The sequence below is a fragment of the Myotis yumanensis genome, unplaced genomic scaffold, assembly GCF_028538775.1.
Source record: "Myotis yumanensis isolate MYYU_CA2020_CCGP unplaced genomic scaffold, mMyoYum1.0.hap1 SCAF_18, whole genome shotgun sequence".
NCBI classification, from domain to species: domain Eukaryota; kingdom Metazoa; phylum Chordata; class Mammalia; order Chiroptera; family Vespertilionidae; genus Myotis; species Myotis yumanensis.
The window spans coordinates 5284967-5312296 of NW_027223769.1; the positions used below are offsets into that span (position 1 = coordinate 5284967).

The 27330-nt window shown below is 49.1% G+C and overlaps 1 protein-coding gene across 1 annotated transcript in view; it reads right to left on the reverse strand.

Annotated features, from left to right (window-relative positions):
* Window positions 1-27330, reverse strand: part of RYR1 (ryanodine receptor 1) — a 129832-nt gene that overhangs the window by 68935 nt on the left and 33567 nt on the right. The window contains exons 29-59 of the mRNA XM_070398122.1: window positions 26801-26933; window positions 25818-25978; window positions 25191-25356; window positions 23082-23168; window positions 22700-22926; window positions 20818-21430; window positions 19105-19365; window positions 18567-18767; window positions 18108-18219; window positions 14073-14219; window positions 12291-12564; window positions 11384-11498; window positions 11165-11297; window positions 10716-10810; window positions 9335-9470; window positions 8965-9151; window positions 8769-8877; window positions 8303-8423; window positions 8045-8214; window positions 6127-6347; window positions 5944-6034; window positions 4673-4813; window positions 4154-4317; window positions 3959-4037; window positions 3665-3754; window positions 3071-3211; window positions 2685-2759; window positions 2508-2583; window positions 1833-1956; window positions 1296-1411; window positions 82-149 (exon numbers count right to left, since the gene is read on the reverse strand). Of these exons, the coding sequence (XP_070254223.1) occupies window positions 82-149; window positions 1296-1411; window positions 1833-1956; window positions 2508-2583; window positions 2685-2759; window positions 3071-3211; window positions 3665-3754; window positions 3959-4037; window positions 4154-4317; window positions 4673-4813; window positions 5944-6034; window positions 6127-6347; window positions 8045-8214; window positions 8303-8423; window positions 8769-8877; window positions 8965-9151; window positions 9335-9470; window positions 10716-10810; window positions 11165-11297; window positions 11384-11498; window positions 12291-12564; window positions 14073-14219; window positions 18108-18219; window positions 18567-18767; window positions 19105-19365; window positions 20818-21430; window positions 22700-22926; window positions 23082-23168; window positions 25191-25356; window positions 25818-25978; window positions 26801-26933 (4834 nt within the window). The remainder of the gene's footprint in view (window positions 1-81; window positions 150-1295; window positions 1412-1832; window positions 1957-2507; window positions 2584-2684; window positions 2760-3070; window positions 3212-3664; window positions 3755-3958; window positions 4038-4153; window positions 4318-4672; window positions 4814-5943; window positions 6035-6126; window positions 6348-8044; window positions 8215-8302; window positions 8424-8768; window positions 8878-8964; window positions 9152-9334; window positions 9471-10715; window positions 10811-11164; window positions 11298-11383; window positions 11499-12290; window positions 12565-14072; window positions 14220-18107; window positions 18220-18566; window positions 18768-19104; window positions 19366-20817; window positions 21431-22699; window positions 22927-23081; window positions 23169-25190; window positions 25357-25817; window positions 25979-26800; window positions 26934-27330) is intronic.

Consider the following 27330-nt stretch of genomic DNA (forward strand, 5'->3'; position numbering starts at 1 on the left):
AGAGATGAGTGTGACTGAGTGAAGGGTGGAGAGAGTCTATCCAGTTCCCAGCCTCCTCCAGCTTCTGAGCCCACCTCTCACCTTGGCAAAGAACTTAATCTCCTGTTCGTGCGGGGATTTTTCTACTCGTCCACTGCTGACCACAGCCTCTGGGGGGAGCAAAAAGGGGTCATGGTGGATTCAAGGCTAGTGAACTCAGGGTGTTCTGATGGGGCAGAGTTAGGAGAGGATGGGAGATAAATTCTTCACATGAAGTCCTGGCCTGTTGGCTCTGAAATAAAACTTTTTCCTACCTTTCATCTGCTGCCCTAACTCTTTGCTCAAACCCTTCTTGAGGCTGAGAATGGGGCAGGGCCATGGAACATCCCACTCCTCTCCTATCACAAGCCCTTTTCTTCCTGAACATCAATACTGGCACTGAGTAAATTTGAAATAAATGAAACTAGAGGTCAATATTAAAATGGAAATCAATTTCAAATGTAAAAATAATGGTGACAGTAATAATTAATACTATTAAAATAATAATGCTGACCCTAATTATTATAGACTTGCTATTTCTTGGCACTGTGAGAAACATCCTTGTACCATCTCCTCCCACTTTGGAGGTCTGTGTACAGTACGTTTTCACTTAACATCCTCCTTAGGTTCTTGGAAACTGCAACTTTAAGCAAAACAATGTATAAGGACACCGATTTGACCACAGGCTAATTGATATAAACAAGAGTTAAGTTCCTATGGCATATTTCTCATCACCAAACTTCTAAATAAAGATCCCAAACACTTCCAATATTAAACTTTGAAATAGATGTGAGCTCTACATACATTTAAGAAATCACTCCATGAGCTGCCCCTGCCACCTCTCTGGCCCCATTTCCTCTCACTCTCGCCCTCAGTCACTCTGGTGCAGCCAAACAGGCCTAATATTCATAGAAGGGGCCTCTCAGAGTCTTTGCACTGGCCGTTCCCCTGCCTGGAATACTCTCCCCAGATGTCCACACGGCCCCTTCTCCAGTTCCTTCAAGGTCTTCCGGAATACTCCCCTTTGCACCTGCCTTAGCTGGCTCTATTGTAGTCTTTCCCCCATAACATTAATCACCTTCTAACACACGAAATGATTTAGTTATTTCTGATATTAATTGTCTGAATCCAGGACAGGGATCTTTGTCTGTCTTGCTCACAGTTTAGTCTCAACACCTTTAACACTGTCTGGCACAGGAATTATATGAGGGAGGAAGGACACATGCGTGACCTGGCTCCCGGGTAGGGCAGGCATCAGGGGGGGGACTTCTCCGCACCCAGGTGGGCGATAAACTCCTGGGAAATGTCCATCCAGCGTAGCAACTGCTGCAGGAAGCCAAAGGCGAACCGTTTCTCAATGGAAGATGTATCCAGCTCCATGTCTTTAAGGCCTCTGTGTGGATGGGTGAAGGGAAGGGTCAGCTTAGACCCAGAATGCCCTGTTTTCCATCCTTCTCGAGCTCCGACTCTGCCTCACCCCAGGTCCCTGGAGTTTCCAGCTCCTCCCTGGACTAGAGCTTCTTCTTACCCCAAGCCCCACCCTCTTAACACCCCACCTCTGGTTCCACCCCATTTGTCACTCTCCACCCTCTTAGCTTTCTCCCCCTTTCTGGTCCCGCCCCCACGCTCCAGGCCCCACCTTCTTAGCCTCTTGCCCTCTCAGGTCCCGCCTCTGCTCTCCAGACCCCACCCTCTTAGCCTCCTCCCTTCTTTGGCCCTGTTTCCCCTACACCGGCCTCAGTTCTCCCAGCTGTGCCCTGTGGGTTCTGCCTCTCTTCCCCACTGCTCTCAGGTCTGGCTCCCAGCCCATGTACCTGGTGACTGCATAGCCATTCATCTGCAGGAACTTCAGCAGCTCCTGGGCCTTCTCTCTATCTCGTGCCTTCTCCTTGGCAGTGAGAGTGTCGTAGGGGACCAGCAGAGGGTGGGTCCCACCACCTGGGGTGGCAAAGACCAGAAATCAGGGGGCTGGGAGGGACCCAGGCCACTCTCATTGAAGTGGTTTCTGCAGTTGAAGGCTTATATAATTACTAGAGGCCTGATGTACGAAATTCTTGCGTGGGTAGGGTCCCTATGCTTGGCTAGAGATTAGGGCCGATCTGTAGGGCAACCGGCTGGCCTCTGCCTTGGTTGGCCTGGGGCCTGTGAGCTGGGGGCAGCTCCTGCATTGACCCTCTGCCCCCTGGTGGTCAGTGTGCATCATAGTGACTGGTAGTTCAGTCGATTTGCATATTAGGCTTTAATTTATAGGATAGTAATAAAGACAGAGATAAAAATAACCAAAAGATTGCTTTTGGATGTTCTTCACATCCTCGCCACAACCCTATTATCCCCGCTGTACAAACACAGAAACAAAGGTTCAAGGGGATGAAAGCAATTGCGGAAGATGAAAGTCACACAGCTCTAACACAGGCCCTTACGATCCAGAGCCTATGACTAGGGGACTGTGGAGAAGGGGGATCTATGCAGAGGCGGATGGGGCCTCTCACCCTTGGCTTCCAGCTCCTGCTTCTTCTTCCGCCCCCATGTGTTGTGGTAATTTTCTGCCAGCTGTTCTGCCATAGCCTGGGTGTGGATGCGAGAGTCAAGGCCCAGACTCAGAGGATGTCCTCCCCCACCCAAACAGACACCTCCACACCCCAAAAGAAAAGATGAGGGGGTCTCACCTGCAGCTCCCGGGACAGGGTAACTCCGCTGAGGTCGGGTGGTTGGGGGTTGTAGCCTTCTCTCGGATCATAGGTCTGGGAGGACAAGGGAGAAATGGGGGGCTTGGTGGGATAGCAGGAAGCCCATGCCCTGACCCAATCTACCCCCCTCACCTGGCCCTAGACCCCTGCTCTGCACCCTCTTCTTAAGGCCCTGCCTTTAAGCCACCCCCTACTTTCTATTCTGCTGTCTCCTTTCCTGGGCCTTCTCCTGCACCTCATTGCGGGCCTTCCTCCTAACCCGACTCCACCTCCTGCCTGGCCTCACCCTCTCCTGGCCTTGCCCCTTATTCTAGCCACTCACCACCCCCTCAATGCCCAGCCCTCCACCCCGGTCCAGCCTCCACCTGGGCACTTTGGGAGATCTTCCTTGTTTTCTTCTTCTCCGTCTTCTCCTCCTCACCCTCCCTGGCTTTCTCTATGGTCCATTCCCAGGCAATCATGGCTTTCAAGGACTCCTTGATGGGCCATCGATAAATCTCTTTGTCCTGGGGTTGATAGGAGAAAACGGAGTTGGTGGAATGGGGTGAGAGGGAAGTGGAGGTAAGAGGTCCTGGCTTAGCTTCCCTGGCTTCCAGTGTCCCAAAAAGGGGAAAGCCCCCAGCACGTGGCTAGGAAGTGGCCCAGTTGAATTTGAACATAGGTCTCTTCCCTGCTCTGTAACAGAGCTTTCCAAACACACTCTCATTGTCCCATGTTACACAGGAGACTCAGAGAAGTTAAGGATGGTCAAGGAATCAAACCCAGTCTCTCCGACTCTTCCAGAAGGAACACTAAGAGTCCTGGGTTTAGGGGAGGCAGCCAAGTTCAAGGAAAGGCACAGTCCATGGAGAGGGATCCAGCTAGATCCAAGCCTCTGAAGCAGACTCACTCCTTCCTGAACCCCCAAACTTAGAGGTTTCATTTTGGACCCCCAACATTGGGCCCCAAGGCTTGGTCACCTTCTCTGAAAAGGTCTTATATGGCCTCAGCATGGGGTGGGTCTTCAGCTCCTCATCTACGTTCTCCCCATAGGACCAGTTATTCTGGATCTAGAGGTGAAAAGGGATGGGTGGAGGCAGTGTTACCACACAGCTGAGGGTAGGAGCAAGATGAGGGTTAAACAGCAGCTTGGGGTACACAGAGAGGAAACCCTGGAGGGTTGTAGGTCTCAGGAAGGGTGAAGTGTCTCAGAAAAGCTGATGTTTTGGGGCAGGGGTAGGAGTTCCTGGGAAGGGGAGGACCCTGATGCCAACCTTGTCGAAGGCCCACTTCTCATGTGTGTACTCTGCGAACTTGTTAATGAAGGAGTCCAGCTTCTCTGGGATGATCACACTATTAAGGGGGACAGGGTCAGCAGATGTTGGGGCTGGCCCTTCCTTCCATCTCTGACAGTCACATTCTACTTCTCTTTGCCCCGGATCCCACCCTCTCCTCCCACAAGGCCTCACTTGAGGGTCTCCACAGGCCGAGGATCAAAGTTGCCTTCAGCATCCACTGTGGCCTTTTTCTCAGCCTTGGACGAGTATGAGGCATCCACGTAGTCAGGGGGCAGGGCCCCTGCGATGGCACACAGACAAGGCATAGCTATGCGGTACAGCTCTGGGTCATACTTCTAGGGATGCCAAGGACAGGGGTGTCACTGCAGGCCTGGCTGAGCCTGCAGTTCCTGGAGTCCAAGGACCTCAAATTTATCCCTGCCATCAGTCACCCTCCTCCCTGAGCCCACAAACATGAATTACGAAACCCAAGCCTCAGTCCCATCTGGACCCTCAAGCCATCCTATGTAACCTTCTCCAAGCCCATCCCATCTTCCATGACACCCAAATCAGAGGTCCAATTCATGGATTCTCTTTGCTCCAAAGGACCTCCCTCCCTGAACCCCACATTTGGAGATTTCATCCTGAATCTCAACTTTGGACTCCACCCCTTCCAAACAGGTTCTGTTCAGGGTCCCCAGGTGCCCAGACCTTGTGTGCCAGCGAATCAAAGATGCCCCAGAAGAGTTTCCTTGTGAGGTGCAGCTCTTCCTCTGAAGTGATGCCGAAGTTGGCCCAGCCTGTGGGCAGGCAGTAGTACTTCCAACAGCGCTCATAGTGGTTGGTAAGAAGCTGGATGGGAGAAAGGAAGAGGCAAGCAATGAGGGGGCGGAAGAAGTTGGCAGGCAAATGAAAGTCCTGGGGGGCCCAGGCCTGCCAGTGCTTTTACATTTTGAAGGTGTGGGTTATGTAAATAGTGCCAGTGAGGGGAATAGTATGCTTATTGGGGAGTGGTCCTGCACAGTTTATTATACAAATTTAGCATTCTAATTTAGAGTCAGGATGGGCATTAAAGCAGAGCTGGATTTGTCTGGTATTGTTTTACACAAATAACCCATGAGTAGTGTTATGTGTGAGTGAATGGACACGTGGATGCAGTGGTTTGCTCTTACATCAATTATCATGTGGAACAGAAGCACTAGCAGCACTCCATACAAATATACGGTAATTGTGAAGAGGGCCTCTACATTTAATATGCAAATTTGAAATAGGGTGCTGATTTAGATGTATTATGCAAAATAGTCAAGATATCTGAGTTGGAGGTATCTCCTTATGAAAACTAGCATGGAGCCCCGCCGCATGGCTCAGTGGTTGAGCATCGACCTATGAACCAGGAGGTCATGATTTGATTCCTGGTCAGGGCACATGCCCAGGTTGCAGGCTCAGTCCCCAGTGTGGGGCGTGCAGGAGGCAGCTGATCAATGATTCTCTCTCATCATTAATGTTTCTCTCTCTCTCCCTCTTCCTTCCTCTCTGAAATCAATAAAAACATGTTTTTAAAAAAACTAGCATGGAAATAGAAAATAATAGGAAAGACTGTGCAAAGATTCAAAATAGCTGTGGAACTGTTTATTAAAATAAATGTACTCATTTGAATAGTAAAAGGCTGGTGGTCTGGGCATAAGAATAAGCATGCTAATTAGGAAAAGCAGTGTGCCCCATGCAAATATATGTTAATTTATGTGCGGGTTGGCTCAATGTTAGGGAAATTAAACTTTAATTAGAGAGTGTTAGAGGCACCAATGACACAAAGTGAATATTCTGGGAATCCCAGTATGCAAATGAAATGCTAAAGAATGGCTTCATATTTGCAGTTTAACTGCCCTGCGGGGTGTTGATACAAATGAGCCCCATAGTCCGAGAGCAGAGCGAGCGGTGGGCGGGGCATGGAAATGAGCGAGCTAAAGAGCGTCTGCCCTCACCTTGAGCGGCATCTTCGCGAACTCATTAAGGATGGGCACGTCGAACACCAGGCGCCGCAGCAGGTGCTGCAGCATGGAGGGGCGGATGTACCTGGGAGGACATTCAGCGGGCGGTGGGCTCTCACCTGGAAGCCCACCCCACCCCACTCCACGGCCCCGCCCCGCCCCGTCCCCGCCGCCTACTTGCAGAGCGCCATGAGGCAGTCCTCGATGACGTCACGCTGCGCTTTGGTGAGGGAGCGGCCCCGGGACAGACGGTACACGGTGTGCAGCATGGAGTCCACCATGATGGCGCGGTGCTCGGTTCCCGCAAAGAGCGGCGCACACTTGGTGATGAGCGGCAGCACCGCCAGGCACAGGTATCTGTTCAGCGCCAGCGCCATCTCAGTAGTGCTGAACGTGGCCTGGAACGCAGAGTGGGGACTTCAGTCCTCTGTGGCTCCTGGGGTTGCCCTGGCACTCGCGCTGGACAGCTCTGAGCAAATGACCCAGGCTTCTGATCTTTCCTCCAAACCTGCTCCTCCTAGTCTCTACTCTCTTACAAAAGTGGAGAAGCCAATTAATGAACACTCATTACCCAAATTTAACATATATTTGCATTCTGCAGTTTTCACCTTGGGCATGTTTATTTCTTCTAACCCCACCTTTTTTCCTGTGATATTTTCATGCAACACCCAGCCTATACCATTTTATCCCCAAATACTTAAATATGTATCTCCATTCAGACAAGAAGTTCTATTTAACACTCTATGCTGCCATTATCACACCTCACAGAATTAACAATCCTATATAATAATCCTATATAATAAAAGGGTAATATGCAAATGGACCCTAATGGAGGAACGCCCAATTGCTATGATGTGCACTGACCACCAGGGGGCAGACGCTCAATGCAGGAGCTGCCCCCTAGTGGTCTGTGTGCTCCCATAGGGGGAGCTCCACTCAGCCACAAGCCAGGCTGAAGGCTTCGAGAGCAGTGGTGGTGGCAGGAACCTCTCCTGCCTCCTCGGCAGCACTAAGGACATCCGACTAACAGCTTAGGCCCGCTCCCTGGGGGAAGTGGGCCCAAGCCGTTAGTCGGACATCCCCTGAGGGCTCTTGGGATGCCAGAGGGATGTCTGACTGCCAGCTTAGGCCTGATTCCCCGGGGAGCGGGCAGGTGGACATCCCCTGAGGGGTCCTGGACTTCGAGAGGGCAAGGCCAGGCTGAAGTACCACCCCAAGTGTATGAATTTTTGTGCACTGCCCTAGTGTCTTCATATTCATTATCAGCTTTCTCCAATTGTCTCAAAAGTTGCTTTGCATTTAGCTGAGATTATTTGGATCAGGGCTCCAGGAAGGTCAACATACTATGTTTAGCTGACAGGTCTTGGGTCTTTTCATCTGCAGCGGTCCCTTTCCCTCCCCTGCTTTAAAGCTGTTTATTTGCTGAAGTAACTGGGTCGTTAGTCCAGTGGAATCTCTTACTGATCACTTTGGCTGATCACTTCCTGGTGGTGTCAGTTAACTTGTTCCTTTGCCCCAGTATTTCTGACAAGCTGATGGTTATAGATTCAAGTTCCTGTATTCCTCTTCCCAATTAACGGCCAAGAGTTATTTCTCCCATCTTAAAGAAGAGCCTTCTTTTGACCAAGGTCACCCCTCCAGCACATTGCCATTTTTCTGCCTCCTTTGTTACCAACTTGTGTAAAAACTGTCAACACTCATTGTCCCCCATACCTCACCTCCCAGGCTCCTTAAACTCTCTCCAGTAAGGCTTTTGCCCCACCACCTTGTTGAAACTGTCAAGATCATCAGTGACCTCCATCTGGCCAAACCAGTGGTCAGTTCTCAGTCCTCATTGTACTTGGCCTTGGCAACTGCTATTAGTACTATTGTTGTGCACAGGTCTTTGTGTCTCCGTGATGCTGAACCATCTCTGAGAATGATTATTTCTTATAACCTGAGGTGTTGGAGATTTCCACCCTGCCCCTTTCCCAGAATTCAGTTTTTCTTGGTTTTGTCTTCTATCTTGATGGTGGGGGAGGGAGGGTCAGGAAAGCTACACAATTTCAGAGCACACTATGCCCACTGAAGTAGGGAGGTTGGGCAGGCTGCTCACCGTGTCCAGTGAGGCAGCTGCCCTCATGTCGGGCAAGAATCCCACGTCCAGCACATGCAGCAAGAAGTCCTGGTTCTCAATGCCATACACACGGTCCAGGAAGAGCACCATGGATGCCTTGTGGTCTGGCACAAAGGATGCGGACATCTTTGGCTGTACCAGAGCCCCATCTGTGGACAAGGACTCAGGGGGTCAGAGATGCCCTTCAGACCCACCCTCCCCAGCATCACTCCCTTGCTGAGTCCCACCCCCTCACACCTTTGCCCAGGGTGGGGATCTGCAGTGGGAGGCTGATGATGCCCACGAGGTCATCCAGGGGCACAAGGGAGCGCAGGATGGCACGGATCCGCAGGGCCTCCCCCTTGCCGGCTTGGATTAGCTGGAGGGGAGAGGGGAGCATATCACTGGGAAACTCATGACCCATTTGGCATTACCCCACTCTATCCCTTCCTGACCCACTGGAGCAGAAATCCTTCTCGTGGGGATAACTCAGGGGTCAAGAATACACAGCCTGACCCCAGCCTGTGTGTCTCCACAGTAGCCTTGACTACCCTGTGTTCTCACCATCTGGTCTCCCCTCACTGGACAGGGAGCTCTGGAGAGTGAGGTCTGGGGCCATCTTGGTCACTGGTGTGTCCCCAGCATTGCCTAACTCAGGACCAACGTTGAATGCCTGAATGAAGCAGTTTAAGGCCATGCCCGCCCCTCGGTCTTTGGTTCTCACATGCATCTCTGGTGCACAGCGTCCAAGAAGATCAATCAAGGCAGCGTAGAAGGACATGATGGCGTGTCCCAGGTGTACTCGGTTTTCCTCAGGGGGCTCCTCCCCAAAGCTGCAGGGGAAGGAGGGTGGTGTTGGGGAGGCAGCAAGGGGCACAGGAGGGCAGGTTGTTCTGTTGAGGAGGGGGCAGGAGACTCACTGCTCACGCCTCCGGTCCCTGCGGACACCGGGGCCGTCCCTCGCAGGGTCCTCAGAGATGCGGATGGCCTCTTCGATGGCAGCCAGCAGTCCCGAGCCACCCTCGCCCCGCAGGGCCGGCCCGAAGCACTCGGGCTTGCGGATGAGTAGCCGCACCACCACATTAGCGTTCTCCTCCACACTCTCACCTGGTGGCTCAGGTGGGATCAGGAGGCCTTGTGAGCCCAGGATCCCTCCCGGGGTAGCCTTGGGCCCTGCACCTCAAGAGTTCATGCCCAGACCCTGCCTCCTGCCCACGCCAGGCTTGTAGCTCAAGATGTGAGCCACACCTGAGTGATCCCAGTCCCCACCACCACCACCACCTTCCTCACCGTTGACGAAGACAGCAAAACGCAGAAAATCCAGGTAGCGCTCACCGCCGCAGGGGTTCCAGCCGATGTCTGGGTACCCTTTGGCCAGGAGCATGGGGCAACTCTGGAGGCCACAGCCAGCCAGGTAGGACACCACCTGGGGGCAGAGGAGGGCTCAGTCAGAGGCCAGACCCACACTACCGTCCTCCCCAAGGCTCAGGTCCCTGCCAATCCCTGGTGCTCTGCACTCCAATTATCTCTGGAACCCACTGCAAACAATAACTCTCATCCTCTGCCCTAATTTCCCACCTGCCATCAGTGGGGCCTCCACCCAGGGCTCCCTGCTACCCCCAAGTCTGTCCCCCACACTCAGTCAGAGGGACCCTGTAAACACCTGAATCAAGTCATGTCCCTCTCCTGCTCAGAATGCTCTGGTAGTGCATTACACATGGCAAAAGCCAGAACCCTCATTGTGGCCCACAAGACCCTCCACACAACCTCCCCGCAGTACCTCCTGCCTCACCTCCCACCACTCACCCCTCGCTCCCTCTGCTCTAACCACCACACTGTTCTTCAAAATCATGAGGTTCGCTACTGCCTCGTGACCTTTGCACTGGCTGTTCTCCTGTCTGGAATGCTCTTTCCCCTGATGTCTACATGGCTCATCACCTGCTTCAGAGCTTTACTTGAATGTCACTACCTCAGGGAGGCTTTCTCTGATCACTCTTATTTAAACTTGGACACCCTTCTGACACTTGATAATTTTCTCTCTTGCTTACTTTTTTCTCTCTTCAACACTTATCACTAGCTAATATACCATGTCTTTTATTATTCATCTTGTTTATTATCCATCCCCCCAGCTAGAACAAAGACAAGGATTTCTGTCTCAATCACTGTCATACTCCTACTGCCCTGCACATAGTAGGTGCTCAATAAACATTTGTTAAATAATATAATAGTGGATAACTGTTATTGAGTATTTACTGTTTTGTAAATGCTTTCACAGGTTAATTCATTTAACCCTCTGATCAGCTCTATAACATTGTTTTAATTATATTCATTCTGCAGATGAGGAGACAGAGGCTTGGAGAGTTTAGGCCATTTGTCCAAGGCCATGCAGCAAGGGAGTGGGGAGGGTTAAATCTAAGTTTCTGAGCTCGGAGCCCTTCAGTGCTACACCCAGAAGCAGGGGCACAGAGGGCCAAGAAATGTGCCAAGGCCACACAGCTGGGAAGGGTGGAGCGTGGATTTGCCCTCAGCTCCACGAGTGAGTGACTGGGGTCCTGATCTTTCCTTGAAAATTATTCTCCTTTTGATTTGATCCTGGACCATCCAAAATGGCTCCTCATAATGGGTCCTGAATCAGCAGGTCCCCCGGGGTCCAGGCCTCCTCCCTCCACACCTTCTCCAAGTCCTGCTCCTGCAACGCCAAGGCCAGCTCATTGTTGTCAATGACAGAGGCAGCTGCCACGTCCAGGGGTGTGGAGCCCTGCATGCCTGTGGGGGCGAGAGGTTGTGAGAATGCGTTTTGGAGGTGCTCAGCCACCTGTCTCCTGCTTATCTTACCCCCTCTGGGAAGCCCTTCCTGACCACCCCTTTCCAGCCTGGGTTGGGTGCCTCTTCTGTCCTGTGCTTCCCCATCCAAAGTCTGACCACTTTAGGCTGTTGCTGTCTGGGATGGGTCTGTCTTCCCTGATGTACTATGAGCCCCATGAGGGCTAGGCCCAGGGCTGTCTGGGTGTCCCCAGCTCATTACAGGATCAGACCAAGGGCAGTTGAGAGTCAGTGAGCCATTGGAGAGTGAGGGGGGCCTGGATGGACTGCCAGGAGTGGGCTCTGGGAGGTTCTCACCCAGGCCAATGCCACTGTTCTCCAGCAGGTAGCTCAGGTGGTCAAACATGGAGCGCTGGTTCTGCCTGCTAATGCGGCAGAAGTAACAGAGGAAGCGGCAGCAACTTGTCACCATCTTGGGGAAGCGGATCTCCTGGGGTGGGCAGGGTGGGCCAGTGGTCAGTGCCTGCCTTCTGTGGCTCCTGGCCCTGAGCTCCCCAGTCCATGTAGGACCCTTACCTTGGATTCGCCACCCCCAAGGACATTCACCATGACCTCCATGACTGTTTCATGCATGCCCAGTGCCCTCATCAGATTTGGGTGTTGGTAGAAAACTTTGTTGTTCATGATGTTCCTGTGGACAAATGTAGTTCTTGCGTGGGGCCAAGTCCAGGGAGAGCCCCCAGACTCTTGGGGGAGCCGTCACCAAGTGGGCTCCCCTAGGGAGGAGACCTTTGCCACGTTGCCCATTGTATCCTCAAGTGCCTAGAAATGGCCTGGCACATAGTAGGTGCTCAAGAAATATTTGCTGAGTAAATGAGGCACTTAACACTGAGTGCTCAATACTATTATTATTATTGTTACAAGCAAGAGCTCACTAAAGCTGCACAGGGACTCTACAAGGTAGGCACGACTCTTCCCCATTTGAGATGAGGAAACTGTAGCTCCAACAGCGTGGACTTTGTGCCAAGAGTAAGTCACAGGTGAGTAGGAGCTGTTATCCCAGGGGTAGGTGGAACGGTAAGGGGAAGGGACATTATCTAGGGCAGCGGTTCTCAACCTGTAGGTCGCGACCCCTTTGGCGGTCGAACGACCCTTTCACAGGGGTCGCCTAAGACCATCCTGTATATCAGATATTTACATTACGATTCATAACAGTAGCAACATTACAGTTATGAAGTAGCAACGAAAATAATTTTATGGTTGGGTCACAACATGAGGAACTGTATTAAAAGGGCCAGAAGGTTGAGAACCACTGATCTAGGGAGATGGGCTAGTTGCCAGAAGAATGTATCACCCTGAGGATGGGGCATGGGGCAGAGGTGGAGGAAGGAGACATTATCGTATCCAGAGGATGTGGCCCAGGGGACAAGCTCCCCTCCCTTCCCCTGGGATTTGCAAAGTCAAAGAGGGGGCAGTGCCTCACCCAATGCTCTGGATCATGAGGTTCTCCTCCTGGGGACCCATCTGCACAATGAGCAGCGAGCGGATCTGGCCGAGGCACTCCAGCAGGCTCATGGTATCCACCATGGAGGATGGCGAGATGGTGTACGCCCGGGGCAGGGCCCGCAGCAACTCCCCGAGCCCATCGTACTGACGGTGCAGGAGGCTGAACATGGCCCGGACCAGCTCGGGGCTCTGCACAAAGTCCTCTTGGGCCCAACGCACCACTGTGTGAGACACCAGCTCCTGCAGCGACTCTAGGAAGGAGACACAGGGTCAGTACACATTTCCTGACCAGGGCTTTGAGCCCAAACAATGTATAAGGGGCCCCTCTTTCCAGTGGCTCCTCAGTTACTAGCTGCCTGCCCCACGAGGCAGGAGTGCCCGGATTCTGGCAAATTTTTTTTATTGTCCTAAGACTCTCTGTTCTCTTCACCCTAGAACCTCTTCCATAAGGGCCTCCTACAAATTTCAAAAGGAAAAAAATTAAATCGCTAGAGAACGCCAGAGCACTATTATGAGCTTTCACTATGCACCTCTGAAAGCCCAAGCCTCAATGCTATGTGTTCTATAAAAATATTGGCAACTTTTCATCACAAGGGTCAACAGGGACAAAGAAAAACTGTGAACATTTCAGTATCATTTGAAAATGATGTCAAAACAACTCTTTTTGACATCTATTTTCCCTGGGGATCTCCCTAGGCCTCACCTCTCCTATAGCCAGCATCCATTTATCTCTCTGTCCCTCTTTCTCTCCCAACCCGTTTTCTTCCTAGGATTTCTGGGAGAGAAGACAGATGTGTTCTGTGTCTCAGGGTTAAAAGAAACCTCCAGGCACTGGCATTAAATGATGGTGTCAATTCATGACCTGTGATGTGCTAATCTTACTTTCCTTCCACACTCTGGCCCATCACTTCTGACCTCATCTCCTGTCCCTCTCTCCCCCTACTCATTTTGCACAAGTCACATTTGCCTCTAAACATACCAAGCATGTCTCTGCCTCAGGCCCTTTGCACTGGCTGTTCTCTCTGTACCAATTAATCTTCCCAGACTTTTGCACACCTCATTCCCCCAATTCGGACCCCTCCATGTTTGTCCCTCTCTCTTCTTTCACTCAACTTTATTCTTCTTCTTAAAACCCATGGCCACCTGACATTATGGCGTATATATGTATCTGTCATAATATTCTAAACTCCTTGAGGGTGGGGACTTTGACTCTTCCCCCTAATATATTCCCCAGCCCTGCCAACATTGCCTGGCCCAGAGTTGGCCAATAATAGTTTCCTGAATGTTGTAGAATAAACCCTATAAAACATCAATGATTCTGCCTTTGTGAGATGAGGTTAATACATAGTTTGCATAATGAGCCATTGGCCCAACATTTATCATAACTGCTTTTCTAATCCCTCAGCGGGTAATCATTTCACCAAAAAAAGAAAAGAAAAACAAAGCAAAGCCACAAGGACATGGAAGCCATAGTGGTGCAGGAGTTGCCATGTATGGATGTGAGTCTCTGCTCTGGGAGGACCATATGCCACCCTGGTCCAATACATAATGTGCAGCCCCAACATTTGGAAGTCTACATGTCCACATGCAGCCCCACTCCAGCACGCTTCCTCTCTCACCTCACCCTCCATTCCTCCTCTCTAATATCCATTTACCCTTCCCTTGTGCTACTCCTCATAGCTGTCTTGAACCCAGAGCTTCCCCAAGCACAGGGCTGCCTGCCCCACCTCAGCCCTCTCCCTAATGGCCCAGTTCTCACGGGGTTTGCTCTCCTCAGCAGGCAGCTCCTCCTCAGGTTTCTCCTCCTTCTTCTTCACCAGCCGCACTTTCTCCAACAGGCTCATCAGGCGGCTGCCCAGGGTGACCTCTTCCTCTGGCTCCTCCTCCTTCCCCTCCAGCTGAATTCCTGGAGGTGGTCAAGGATGAAGGGAGTGTCACTCATCTGTTTGCTATTTGTAAAGTTAACCATTCACTTTTTCATTCCTTCATCTGTTCATTTATTCATGCATGCATTCATGGTTTTTTTCATTTATTTCTTTATATGTCCATATGTTTTTTTTCATTTATTCATTCTTTGAAGACTTTGTCTTTTAAGCCAGCTACTGTAAATATGTTCACAGAGCTAAAGGAAATCATGTCTGAAGTTTTTATTTTTTAATATATTTTTATTGATTTCAGAGAGGAAGGGAGAAAAAAAGACAGATAGAAACATCAATGAGAGAGAATCATTGATCGGCTGCCTCCTGCACGCTCCCTACTGGGGATCAAGTCTGCAACCTGGGCATGTGCCCTTGACTGGAATCAAACCTGGGACCCTTCAGTCCTCAAGCCAATGCTCTATCCACTGAGCCAAACCCGCTAGGGCATGTTTGAAGTATCACAGAGAAGTATGATGACAATGACTCATCAAATAGAGAATATTAATAATGAGGTAGGTAATATAAAAAAAAAATAACCACATAGAAATTCTGGAGTTGGAAAGTACAAAAACAATTTTAAAAATCACTAGAGAGGTATGAACACATTTTTTAAAAAACAGGTTAATAGATTTTAAAAAATAAAAATTAAAAAAAATGTATATATTTGTTATTGATTTCAGAGAGGAAGGGAGAGGGAGAGAGAGATAGAAACATCAATGAGAGAGAATCATTGATCGACTGCCTCCTACATGCCCTTTACTGGGGATTGAGCCTGCAACCTGGACATGTGCCCTTGACTGGAATCGAACCTGGGAACCTTTATTCCACAGGCCAACACTCTATCCACTGAGCCAAACCAGCTAAGATATGGCCACATATTTGAGCTGGCAGGAGAAAGCATTAGTGAACTTGAAGGTAGGACAATAGAGATAGTCTAGTCTGAAAAACAGAAAAATAATGAAGAAAAACCAACAGAGGTTCAGACCTGTAGGACACCATCCAGTGTATCAATATATGCATAATGGGAGTCCCAGAATAAAAGCAGAAAAAGGGGCAGAAAAAAATATTTGGAGAAATATGACCAAAAGGTTCCAAATTTGATGAAAAATATTAATCTGCACATCCAAGAAATTAAACTCCAGCCCTAGCTGGTTTGGCTCAGTGGATAGAGCATCGACCTGTGAACTGAAAGGTCCCAGGTTCAATTCTGGTCAGGGACACATGCCTGGGTTGTGGGCTCGATCCCCAGTGGGGGACTTGCAGGAGGCAGCCGATCCATGGTTCTCTCATCATGGATGTTTCTGTCTCTCTCTCCCTTTCCTTTCTCTCTGAAATCAATAAAAATATATTGTTTAAAAAAGAAATTAAACTCCAAGTAGGATAAACTCAAAGAGCTCCACACCTATACACATCATACTCAAACTGTGTAAAGGCAAAGATAAAAATAAAAATTTGAGGAGAACCAAGATGGCGGCATAGGTAAACACCGGAGACTGCTGCCACAAACAACCACTTCAAAAATACAACTAAAAGACGGAACAGACATCACCCAGAACCACAGGAAGGCTGGCTGAGGAGAGACTCTTCAACTAGAAAGAGAACAGCAAACCGAGGCTCAGAGGAGGCGCAGTGTGGAAAATACAAAGGTACCGAGGTGCGCGCGCAAAGCGGGCTGGTGGCTGAGGGCGCGGTTGTCGTTTTCAGTCAGGAGGGAGTCTCAGACTCTGGGCTCCAGATCCGGGTGAGTCTCTAGGGACTCAGACTCAGACGGGAGAAGCGGGATTGTCTGGCATCAGTTGGAACCTGAGGGCAGCTTTCTCTCCGAGGTTTGCAGCGGCTGCTGGGGTTCTGAGAAGCAGAGCCTCTGGGAAGGGACTGAGAGCAGCCATAACTGCTCCCTCCACCCGCCCTGTTGATCCCGCCCTGCCCAAGCCCTGCGCAGAGCCATTTGCCGGATCGCCTCAGGCAAAGGCTAGATTAGCACCTCCCCAGAGGACAGAAGTTTTCCACACAGCTGATTCTCACAGCCAGTCAGCCTGGTGGTCAAATCCCTCAGTATTAACTAAAAAAAATCAAGGCTTAACTAGAACAAGCCTGCGCACAAAGACCACAAGGGGGTGCACCAAGAAAGCATAAAAAATGCGGAGACAAAAAAACATGACAGAAATGGAGGATATGGAGCTAAAAAACGCAATTTTGAGGGCTTGCAATAAACTTGTGGAGAGCCTCACAAAAACTAAAGAGACCCTCGATGCTACGATAAAGAAACTAGAAATTAAGCATACACGGACTGAAATAAAGAATATTATACCCAATAGCAGACCAGAGGAGCGCAAGAATCAAGCCAAAGATTTGAAATTCGAAGAAGCAAAAAACACCCAACCGGAAAAGCAAAATGAAAAAAGAATCCGAAAATACGAAGATAGTGTAAGGAGCCTTTGGGACAGCTTCAAGCGCACTAATGTCAGAATTATTGGGATGCCAGAAGATGAGAGACAGCAAGATATTGAAAACCTATTTGAAGAAATAATGGCAGAAAACTTCCCCCACCTGGTGAAAGAAATGGACTTACAGGTCCAAGAAGCACAGAGAACCCCAAACAAAAGGAATCCAAAGAGGACCACACTAAGACACATCATCATTAAAATGCCAAGAGCAAAAGACAAAGAGAGAATCCTAAAAGCAGCAAGAGAAAGAGACTCAATTACCTACAAGGGAATACCCATACGACTGTCAGCTGATTTCTCAACAGAAACTTTGCAGACCAGAAGGGAATGGCAAGAAATATTCAAAGTGCTGAATACCAAGAACCTACAACCAAGAGTACTTTATCCAGCAAAGCTATCATTCAGAATTGAAGGTCAGATAAAGAGCTTCACAGATAAGGAAAAGCTAAAGGAGTTCATCACCACTAAACCAGTATTATACGAAATGCTGAAAGGTATCCTTTAAGAAGAGGAAGAAGAAAAAGGTAAAGATACAAATTGTGAACAACAAACATGCATCTATCAACAAGTGAATCTAAGAATCAAGTGAATAAATAATCTGATGTACAGAATGAACTGGTGATTATAATGAATCAGGGACATAGAAAGGGAATGGACAGACTATTCTTGGCGGGGGAAGGGGAATGGGAGATGCGGGAAGAGACTGGACAAAAATTGTGCACCTATGGACGAGGACAGTGGGTGAGGAGTGAGGGCGGAGGGTGGGGCGGGAACTGGGAGGAGGGGAATTATGGGGGTGGAAAAAAAAGAGGAACAAATGTAATCTGAACAATAAAGATTTAATTAAAAAAATAAAAAATAAAAATTTGAAAGCCAGCCAGAGAAAAACAATACATTATAAGGAAATCTCAGCAAGATTGTCAGCTGACTTCTCATCAGGAACAATGGAGGTCATCCATCCATCTTTCCAGTCAGCCATCTCTCTACTCTCATCCCTCTACCAATAGCCATCCATCCATATACACATCCACCCAAACACCTATATAAACATATCCTCCCTCTCATCATCTATCTATTCACCAATACATCTATTCATTCATTCATTCATTCAACCAATCAACAGTTACATAGTACAATACTCTATCAGTGGTTCTCAACCTTCTAATGCCGTGACCCTTTAATACAGTTCCTCATGTTGTGGTGACCCCCAACCATAAAATTATTTTCATTGCTACTTCATAACTGTAATTTTGCTACTGTTATGAATCATAATGTAAATATCTGATATGCAGGATGTATTTTCAGGGGTTGTGACCCACAGGTTGAGAACCGCTGCTAGATGTTTAAGATCAGGAAATCTTAGGGTAACTTCAGGAGAGGTCTCAAGGAAAAGTTTGGGAGGAAGGTTTTCTGATGCCTTCTCCTTACCACAGTGTGCCAGCAGGTCTTGATGAAATTTGAGCAAATCCTGTCGAATCTCTTCAGGGAGAGGACAATCTTCCTCTTCCTGACCATCTTTAAAGTGCACTAGCATGTTGATCTAGGAGAAGGTCAAAGGTCAGAATGAGGGTCAGAGACCCCAGAGCAGAAACACTGTGATCAAGGATAACAGATTTGACTGTGAGTTCTTGTCTAAGGTCATGAGCCAAAGTATAAGTTAACGAAGAATATATGGGAGACTAGACGCTTGTAAAGGGTCAGGGTCAGTCTGGATGACTCAGAGGTCAAGTTCATCCAGAGATAATAGGACAGTAAGAAATAAGTTATCAATAGAGTCAGAGATCAAGAACAAGTTTAGAGGTCAAGTACCATTGGTGATATGAGTAGGGGAGAAGTTGAGGTTGGGGTTTAGACACTAAGGCCAACCAGGGTCAGGGGTCAGAGGACCTGCTCCTGGGGTGGGGAACGGAATTCGCGAGTACGTCGGGCAGTCTCAGCTGCTGACATGGTGAAGGCTTTCATGAGGAGGCCATAGCGGTCCCGCTGGTTGGCCTGGAGCTTGTCCACGTAGTGCTCTGCAAAGGCTGCCAGGGACTCTACTCGGTGCTGCAGCTCTCGGTCACAGAAATATTCCAGCAGGTGGCACATCTGTGGGAGAACAACCATGCATTAGGAAGGATGGTGGTCAGACCATGAGGACTTCCTTGAAACTTTTCTTGCTTTCTCTCCTCCTCTCAGGGACTCTGACCTAGTCCAGCCACCATCATCTCTTTCCTGGATCCATAAAACAGACTTCTCCATGGTCTCATTTTTCCAATTCATTTCCCACTTGGAAACCAGAGAGATAATTTCAAGCCAGCAGCACTTCACTGCTTTATGCACTCCCACAGCTCCCACTGCCTCAGAATAAATCCGACTCAAGCCTCACCACTGTGTCTCCCTCCCCAGATGAATGGAGGTTGGAAAATTAAAAGAACCAGCCCACCTGTAATTTCACAGACTCCGGCAACTTCATCTGGAGAAGCCCCTCCTCTAAGCCTTCTTTTTCCTCTTCTGCTGTCTCCTCTTCCTCTTTCTCCTCATCTTCCTTCTCCTGTGACTCTTCCTCCTCGTCCTCCTCCTTCTCCTCTTCATCTTCTTCTTCCTCCTCCTCTTCCTCCTCTTCCTCTTGTTCCTCAGTGAATACTTCAGGCTCAATCATCTTCAATATCTGTTTCACATCCTCATCGCCAAAGACGCCCATCACCTACAGGACAAAGCCTGGGTCCTTCACTGTGGCCTGCAGAGCCTCCACAGGTAAGTTCTAGCATCATTTCCCAGATCTGCTTTTCCTGCATGTGGCAGGTTCATTCCTGCATTGGCTATATGGCTCCTCTCACAACCAGGAATGGCATTTCTCTGCCCTGACATTCATCCTCCTTAAGATCCCCTCAAATCCTTATCCTGTGTCCCACCCACATGGCCCAGACCACATAGCTAAATATGAGCACCTTTCCCTTCTCAAGTGTCTATTCTCCCAAGCTTGAGCATATGTGCCTCTGGAACAGGACACCCCTATACCTGATGGAGGCCCTTATAGCTCCCAGCATATGCCAGTTCTCAATCAACATAATGGAGATGCTAACAGATGGAAGGAAATTGGGTAGATAAAAGGGAAGAAGAAGTTAGAAAGAGAAACATGGATGAATGGGGGGAGAACTGGTTGGCTGAGTTAATGGATGGAATAGTAAGGGTTTGAAGGGGAGAAGAAAGATGGAGGGGTGGATAAGGAATGGAGAGGTGAAGTTAAAAGTGAAGGAAGAGATGGGAGGTGAAAAGATGACAGAGGATAAATGACATGTGGATAGGTGGGTAGGTGAATGGATTGTTTGATAGATGCATGAGCAAGTAAATGAGTGTATGGGTAAATAGATAAATGGGTAAGTAGTCATGGGATGAGGTGGTATGGATGGATAAATTTATGAATGAAAAGTTGGATGAATTTGTGGGTAGGCATATGAATGAATCATTAGATGGTATGTGAATAAAAGGGTACATGAAATAAGGGATGAATAGAAGATGGAGATTGGGTGGATGGTGAGTAGATGAGTAAGTGTAGGTGGTTGGATGGATTCATAGGTAGGTGAATGGGTGAAAAATACCTATGGATAGACAGATATATGTATGGGTGGACAGGTAGGTGGATAATGAAGAATGCATAAATCTGTGATGGTGCATGGATGTATATATGGATGTTTAGATGCACCAGTGGAAATAGGATGTATGAAAAGAAAGTTAGGTTAGTAAGTAAATAGTTAATAGATAGATGAATAAATGGCATGGTGAATGAACTGATGTATGAGTGAATAGAAGGCTAAATGGAAAGCTAGAATGAAAGCTGGACAGATTGACACATGGATGGATGTATATGGTTGGAGAATGGAAAAATAAATAGATGTATGAATGGTGGTTGATTGGGAGGATGAATGGAAATAAAAGCTTAATAAATATATGAATAGATGACAGATTAATGAATGGAAGGAAAAGTGAATGAAGGATGAGTAGATAATGGAGGGATAAATTGAAAGGTGGAGATTGTATAGATGGAGAGATGAATGGGCGATTAGATGCATAAATGGAAGGGGAGTCGATGAATGTATGGACAGATTATTTGGAATGTGGAAGACTGGGGCAGAGGAAAGCAGGAGGAAGCCATTACCAGCAGGGTGGACACAAGCTTGAGCACAGGGACAAACTGGAACTCCACAGAGCCCCCGACAGGGTCGCGTGCGTGCTGCCCACCATCGCGCACTGCCTCCCCCAGCATTCTCAGCGCTTTGTCCCGCAGGGCCTCCAGCGGGATGCTGGGGCTGAGGCGGGCTGGAGCTTCCGCCATCCCAGTAGCTGTCAGGGCAGCCACGAAACAAGGCGGTGAGAAATGGTGTGGAGGTCGCAGGGAGGTGGTGATGCCCACGCCAGGCAAGCCGTGGCGGCGGGGACCATTATCTGTGCTTTTTCCAGGTGGGAAGAGGGTGATTGTTCGGGTCTCAGGCGTGAGGGGCACGATGTACTCGGAGAGCATGGAGCGACGGCTGCGGCAGGCACTCTCCAGGTGGATGCTGATGAGGAGGTCGTAGTAGCCAGCGCGCAGGGGGCCAGGCAGGTGCGCATCTTCCAGGGCGTGCAGCAGCTGCGCCTGATCCACGTGGCTGCACAGAGCATGCGCCACGCGGTTGTTGCCCAGGGCGCACACTGCGCGGTAGAGGCGGAGTGTGTGGGAGTGGAAGCGCTGCAGGTTCAGGCGCTCCGACAGCTCCAGGATGTCCATGCACCTGTGACAAAGATGAGCCACAGACAGAACAGAGCAGGCAGAGGAGGTGGGAGACAGAGACACAAACCACAGAGAGGCAAAGAGGTGTGTAGGTGAGTTTTGGCGGCCCCAGCAGGGAATCCCAGTGTTCTGCTGGGCCAAGGTTCTGTGCGGCCTATGGAACTGGGTTTAGGAGTCTCTGAATGGTTCTGGAAGTCCCTAAGGGATCTGGGGCGCCCTGGGAATGTCTGTCACTCTGGGGTATCTGAGACTCTACCGAGAAGATCTTGCGACATGTATCTCGGATCCAGAATCGAGCGGGACCCCCTCCCTCCCAGGGCAGGTCTGAGATCCTGGTTGTGTGAGCACCACTAGAGTAAATGCTGCTAGAGGAGGCCATTTCAGTCTGTTTGGGTGTTTTTCTTTTTCTTTCTGTATTCCCCAGCACCTAAACAAGACGTAGCACATAATAGGTGTTCAATAAATATTTGTTAACTGAATAAATGGATGTGTCTGGCCCCTGGGGATGGGTGTGAGCCCACTGAGTTATACATAAGCATTACTAAAATGTTTGTTCACAGGGCTTGATATTCTACAGCCTGGAATGCCATCAATTACATAAGAAGAGCTCGAAGCTATTTGTCAAATGAATGAATAAAGGAAAGATGAGGCATGTTGGAAGCCTGCTGGGTGAGCCTGGGACTCCTGGCCATGTTCAGAGTCCTTAAGAGTATTTCTGTGATCCATGTCCGGTCCCCTGGAGTGGGTTCAAAGAGATCCATGGGGTGTGCCCGAGAGACCCTGCGGTGCACCCAGACCTCTCCAAGGAATGCCCAGGACCCTCCAATGTGCACTTGAAGCCCCTTGGGGGAATGGGCTCTTTGATATGTATCTGGGCTCCCTAAGATGGGTTTGGAGCCCTGTAAAGTGGGTCTGGGGCCCTTGGGATGTTTTCTATGGTCCCCTGAGGTGGGTCTGTGGTCCCTTGAGGTGGGTCTGTGGTCCACTGAGAAGGACCTAGGACCTCCTGAGGTGGGTCTGGAGTTCCCTGGAGTGTATCTGGGAATGCCTGGGTTGCATCTGGGTCCCATGAGGTATGTCTGCAGCCCACTGAAATGGATCTAAGGTTCCCTGGGGTGTTATCTGGGAACAGTAAGGTAGGTCTGGGCCTTCTAGAGTGTTGTCTGGAGTCCCAGGGTAGTGGGGGGGGGGGCACTGAGTTAGACCCAGACCCCCGCCGCCGCTGCCACCCCCCACCCCCACCACCATCTTGCAGCCAGGGGATCCTGACCGGTTCTCCTCAGGGATGTGCAGCGCCATCATGATCAGTGGCTCCTGGCACTCCACGGCCCAGCCCAGTCGCTCTCCAGCACGCCGCGTGTCCACCTGCAGGAAGTGGTTGGGCATGCGGCTCCACGAGATGGGCATCAGCATCTGCACCTCGAGCCGCGGTGGGCACTGCGGGGCCGGGTTCTTGCGCTCACTCAGAAACATGGCGGCAGACAGCGGCATGATGTTCTGGGGGCACAGTGCACTGGTCAGGATTCCCAGCCCTCCATCCTGCCACCCTGCTTCCAGGGAGACCTCCCAGATTGCCCCCTCCCCTACAGCTACTTTTCCAGCCTGGCCTCCCACTCCTCCCACCTCCACCTGTCCCATCACTGCACTCGTACCTTCTGCTTCCCCAGCTCAAATTGGATGACATTCTGGTGGGTGGGCAGGACAAAGACAGCAGGAAAGAGCTTCGTGTTGGGTTCCACCTGGCAAGGGATAACGGCAGGGTGAGGAAGAGGGTGAGCTGCAGGTGGTGTTGACTCTGGAACCCAAACTCTGGGGCTAATTGTCCTATCCTGATCCTGCTGGCACCTGCAGATCCAAACTAAGACAATGTAGGCTCCACAATGGCCCTGAAGCCGAGCTTGGGCTGCCCTGCCCCTGACCCAGCCAGGTCAAGTTCCTCCAACTCCACCGGGGCAGTCTGTCGCCTGGGTCTCTGTCCACATCATGTCCCTCACCACGAATGCCTTTCCCATTTCTCTCTCAAGCACACGCATTCTCCCAACCCCAGAAAGCATCCTCTGACTCCCCCTCCCCCAGCACTTCTGATCTTCCCAGTGGAACCCACCCAGCCTCCACCACAAACACCACCATCTGGAAACAGCCCTGCCAAAACCAACCCTGAATCTAATTGCGCCTCTGCACCACGCCCAGTTTACAGGAAATACAGAGGACAGAGGAAAATGTTCAGATGACACCACAGTGGGAACTAGGCCCATACTGTTCAGATGGCAGTGTGCACAGGGTCCCCTGGGCTTTGTTAAAGTGCACATTCCAAGTTAGTGGGTCTGGGGAGAGGTAAGATTCTGCATTTTTCTTAAAACAATTTTTTTTCAATTACCACTGACATACAATATTATACTATTTTTAGATGTACAACATAGTGATATACCTTACAAAGTAATCACCCCCAATAAGTCTAGTACTCACTTGACAACATACATAGTTATTACAATATTATTGCCTATATTCCCTATGCTGTGCTTTACACCCCTATAACTATTTTTATAACTGAAAATTGTACTTCTGAATTCCTTCACCATTTTCATTCCAACCCCCCTCCCATCTGGCAACCATGTTTGTTCTCTGTACCTATGAATTTGTTTCTGTTTTGTTTGTTTGTGTATTTTGGTTTTTAGGTTCCACATATAGGTGAAACCTTATGGTATTTGTCTTTCTTGGTAGCATGATATTCTCTAGGTCAATCCATGTTGTCACAAATGCCTAGATTTCATTCTTTTTATGACTGAGTAGTATTCCATTGTATGTCTGTACCACATCTTTATCCACTTGTCTATCAGTGGACACTTAAGTTGCTTCCATATCTTGGATCGTGTAAATAATGCTGCAATGAACATAGAGGTAATGTGTCTTTTCAAATTAGGGGTTTGTATTTCTTCAGATAAATACCCAGAAGTGGGATTACTGGGTCACATGGCAGTTCTATCTTGAATTTTTTTGAGGAACCTCCATACTGTTTTCCACAGTGGCTGCACCAACTGCCTTCCCACCAGTAGTGCAGGAGGGTTCCCTTTTCTCCACATCCTCTCCAGCACTTGCTGATTTATTGAAAATAGCCATTCTGACAGGTGTGAGGTGATATCTCATTGTGGTTTGTCTGATGATTAGTTTTGCTGAGTATTTTTTGTAGAGATTCTGTATTTTAACAAACTCTCAGGTGATACAGACACTGCTGATCCAGGGACCATAATTTAGATGGATTAATGGGTGGACAGGAGAATAAATATGACATAAAGCCATTGCAGTAAAATATGGATGGTAGATTCTTGGTAGTGGGTATATGGGTATTCACTGTACAATTCCTTTAATTTTGCTGTACACTTGAAATTTTTCATAATAAAATGTTGAAAGGAAAAGTCCACCTTAGGATTCTGGCCCATCTAGGGTGTTCCCTGATTGGTGAAAAGGTGGCCACTGGTGGCACCCATCCTAATAGGGAATACAAACCTCTCTCTAAGATCAAGGCTATGTTTTGTCTCCTTCTTTCTGGGCCTCAGTTCACTGGGTGGTTCAACTAGACTGTTTCCCTGGGGTCTGCCAGCTCTGGCCTGTCTTGAGGACAGAGAGGTTCTCTTTGTTTTGTTTTGTTTTAGGTGCTGTTTTTGTCCTGTTTTTTAAAGGTCTGGACTCCAGGGGTGTCTGGGAAGGTTGTCTCAGGATGCTGGGACATGATACTATTGCTAAGTTGAAAGGTATGGGCTCACCTGGAAAAAGGTGTTGCTCTCTTTGCCATTGGCTGTAAAGGTCATCAGGCCAGTGGCCAAGTCCACCAGGCAGCCAATGACAAGGTCTGTGTGGCTGATCCGGCCCTGCTGCCCGGAGCTCACAAAGTCTCCGCCCCACACCATGTAGCAGTTGCTGCACTTGAGGCTGGAGGAAACAGGGGTGGTCAGTGCATGGTCCTCAGCCAAAGCATTCTAGACCCTGAATACCTCCTTCCCCAAGCTCCTAGAATACCATGACCTCAGGGCTCATCCCCAAACCTCCACCACCTGCAGACCTGAGCACTAAAACCCTTCACCCCAGACCCTGAGCTCCTCAGAGCTAGAATTCTTAGAAGCTGGTGGGATGTTCTGGAAGGAGAAGAAGGAAGGGGAGCAAAGAAGAGAGAACAGAAAAAGGAGGTGAGGTAGAAAGAAGAGGGCGAAATGAAAAAGGAGGAGTAAACAGAAAAGAAGAAATGGAAAAAGGAGAGGAGGGAAAAAAATCAGAACAGAAGCCATTGGAAGAAAATAAACAGGAAGAGAGGAGGAAAAGTAGGAGGGAAACTTCTGAGCCAGGTGCCCAGTGCTGACGTCCCGCCTCCCACAGTCCCCACCCCTCCCTGGCACCTGCTATGGACGTTGCCTTGTTCATCCCCCATGGTCACTGTCACTGCCCGGACCTTGGTGAGGTCGAAGTTCATGTCATGCTGATGGTAGTCAGGGGTGACCCAGCCCACCCACACGCAGCTGGGTTCCTGGCCAGCAAAGACCCTCACGGAGTAATAGTACTGGAGAGGCAAAGGGAAGATCAGTGGTCAGTCCAAAAGAATGGTGACATAGGGCTTCCCTGGGACTTTAAGTGGGTTTCTCTGGATTCTCAGTGTCTTCTGGGAGTTTAACCAGTTTCCAGATTTGAGACCCCGTGGGTCTATGTCCCTCTGTTTCTGTGTTTATTGATGTATTTCTAAACTCGGGAATCCTTTGGGAGTATTTTGTGATATCCCCAAGTTTGGGTCTCTCCTCAGGTTACAGCAAAGTTACAAATAAACAATGGCTAACAAACAGCTCACTAATTAGCTCACAAGTTTACTCACTTAATCCTCCCAATTACCATCAATTGTAATAACCTTACAATTACCATTTTACTGATGGAAAAAGCCATAGAGCTTTTTGACAAGAAGACCCAAATGGCACCCAGATGACCCATGATCCTAACATGGCTGTTTGTCTCAGAAAATATTCCAGATTTGGGGAATCCCAAAACTATTGGAATAATTGTAAATTTTGGTTCCCAGGAATATACTAGAATAACTTAAATTTGGATATATTGAGTTTATATGGGTGAATACAAATATTGGGACCCCAAGTTTATATTGGTTTATCCCTTGGATGTTTTTAGGTCCCTGGGAGTTATATTAGTATGCTCTATAGCTTCACAGTGATTCCCACAATTTTTAGGCTCTATGGACCTAGGAGTTCAAAGGATTAAATCAGTATGTGCTGTATTTTGAGGTCTCCAGTGTATATTGAGGTATGGCAGTTACTGGGAATCACAACATGAAATTCTGAAATCTGAGAGGTTTCTAAACTTGAAGGTCCTTGGTTCATACCGTGGTGGTGTTGAGGATGATCTCAGGGTCATCACGGTTATCAGCAGGTACCACCTCTCGAGGGAGTCGGGGCAGAGCCGGAGTGGCTGGTGGCTGGGTCATCATGGCAGCCTTTTTGGCCTTGAATAAGAACCTGGTGGTAGGGAGGAGAAGTTGCGTAAGAACTAGCTCTCAAGCCCAGCCCTCCAATCCCCCTGACTACACATTCATGCTCCCCACATCTGTCCTAACTACATCCTGTTTCTCATACCCAAGGGCTTGCCCTTAGAGGATAGAATTCCCAACTATGACAGCCTAATCCATTCTGAAAGTGCTGCACTCTGTGCTTGTGAATGCTGGTTGACACACATTTAGAGGAGCCCCATGGAGCTTCCCTTGGGGCTACAGTGGTCCCCCTATGTCAGCATTTCTCACATCGGTGTTAAAGGAATTTGGGAAAGGACCGTTCTTCTTGTGTGGCACTGTCTGGTACACTGAAAGCAAGTAGAATCGATGGAGACCTAGAGCAGCTTGATAACCCAAACTGTGAT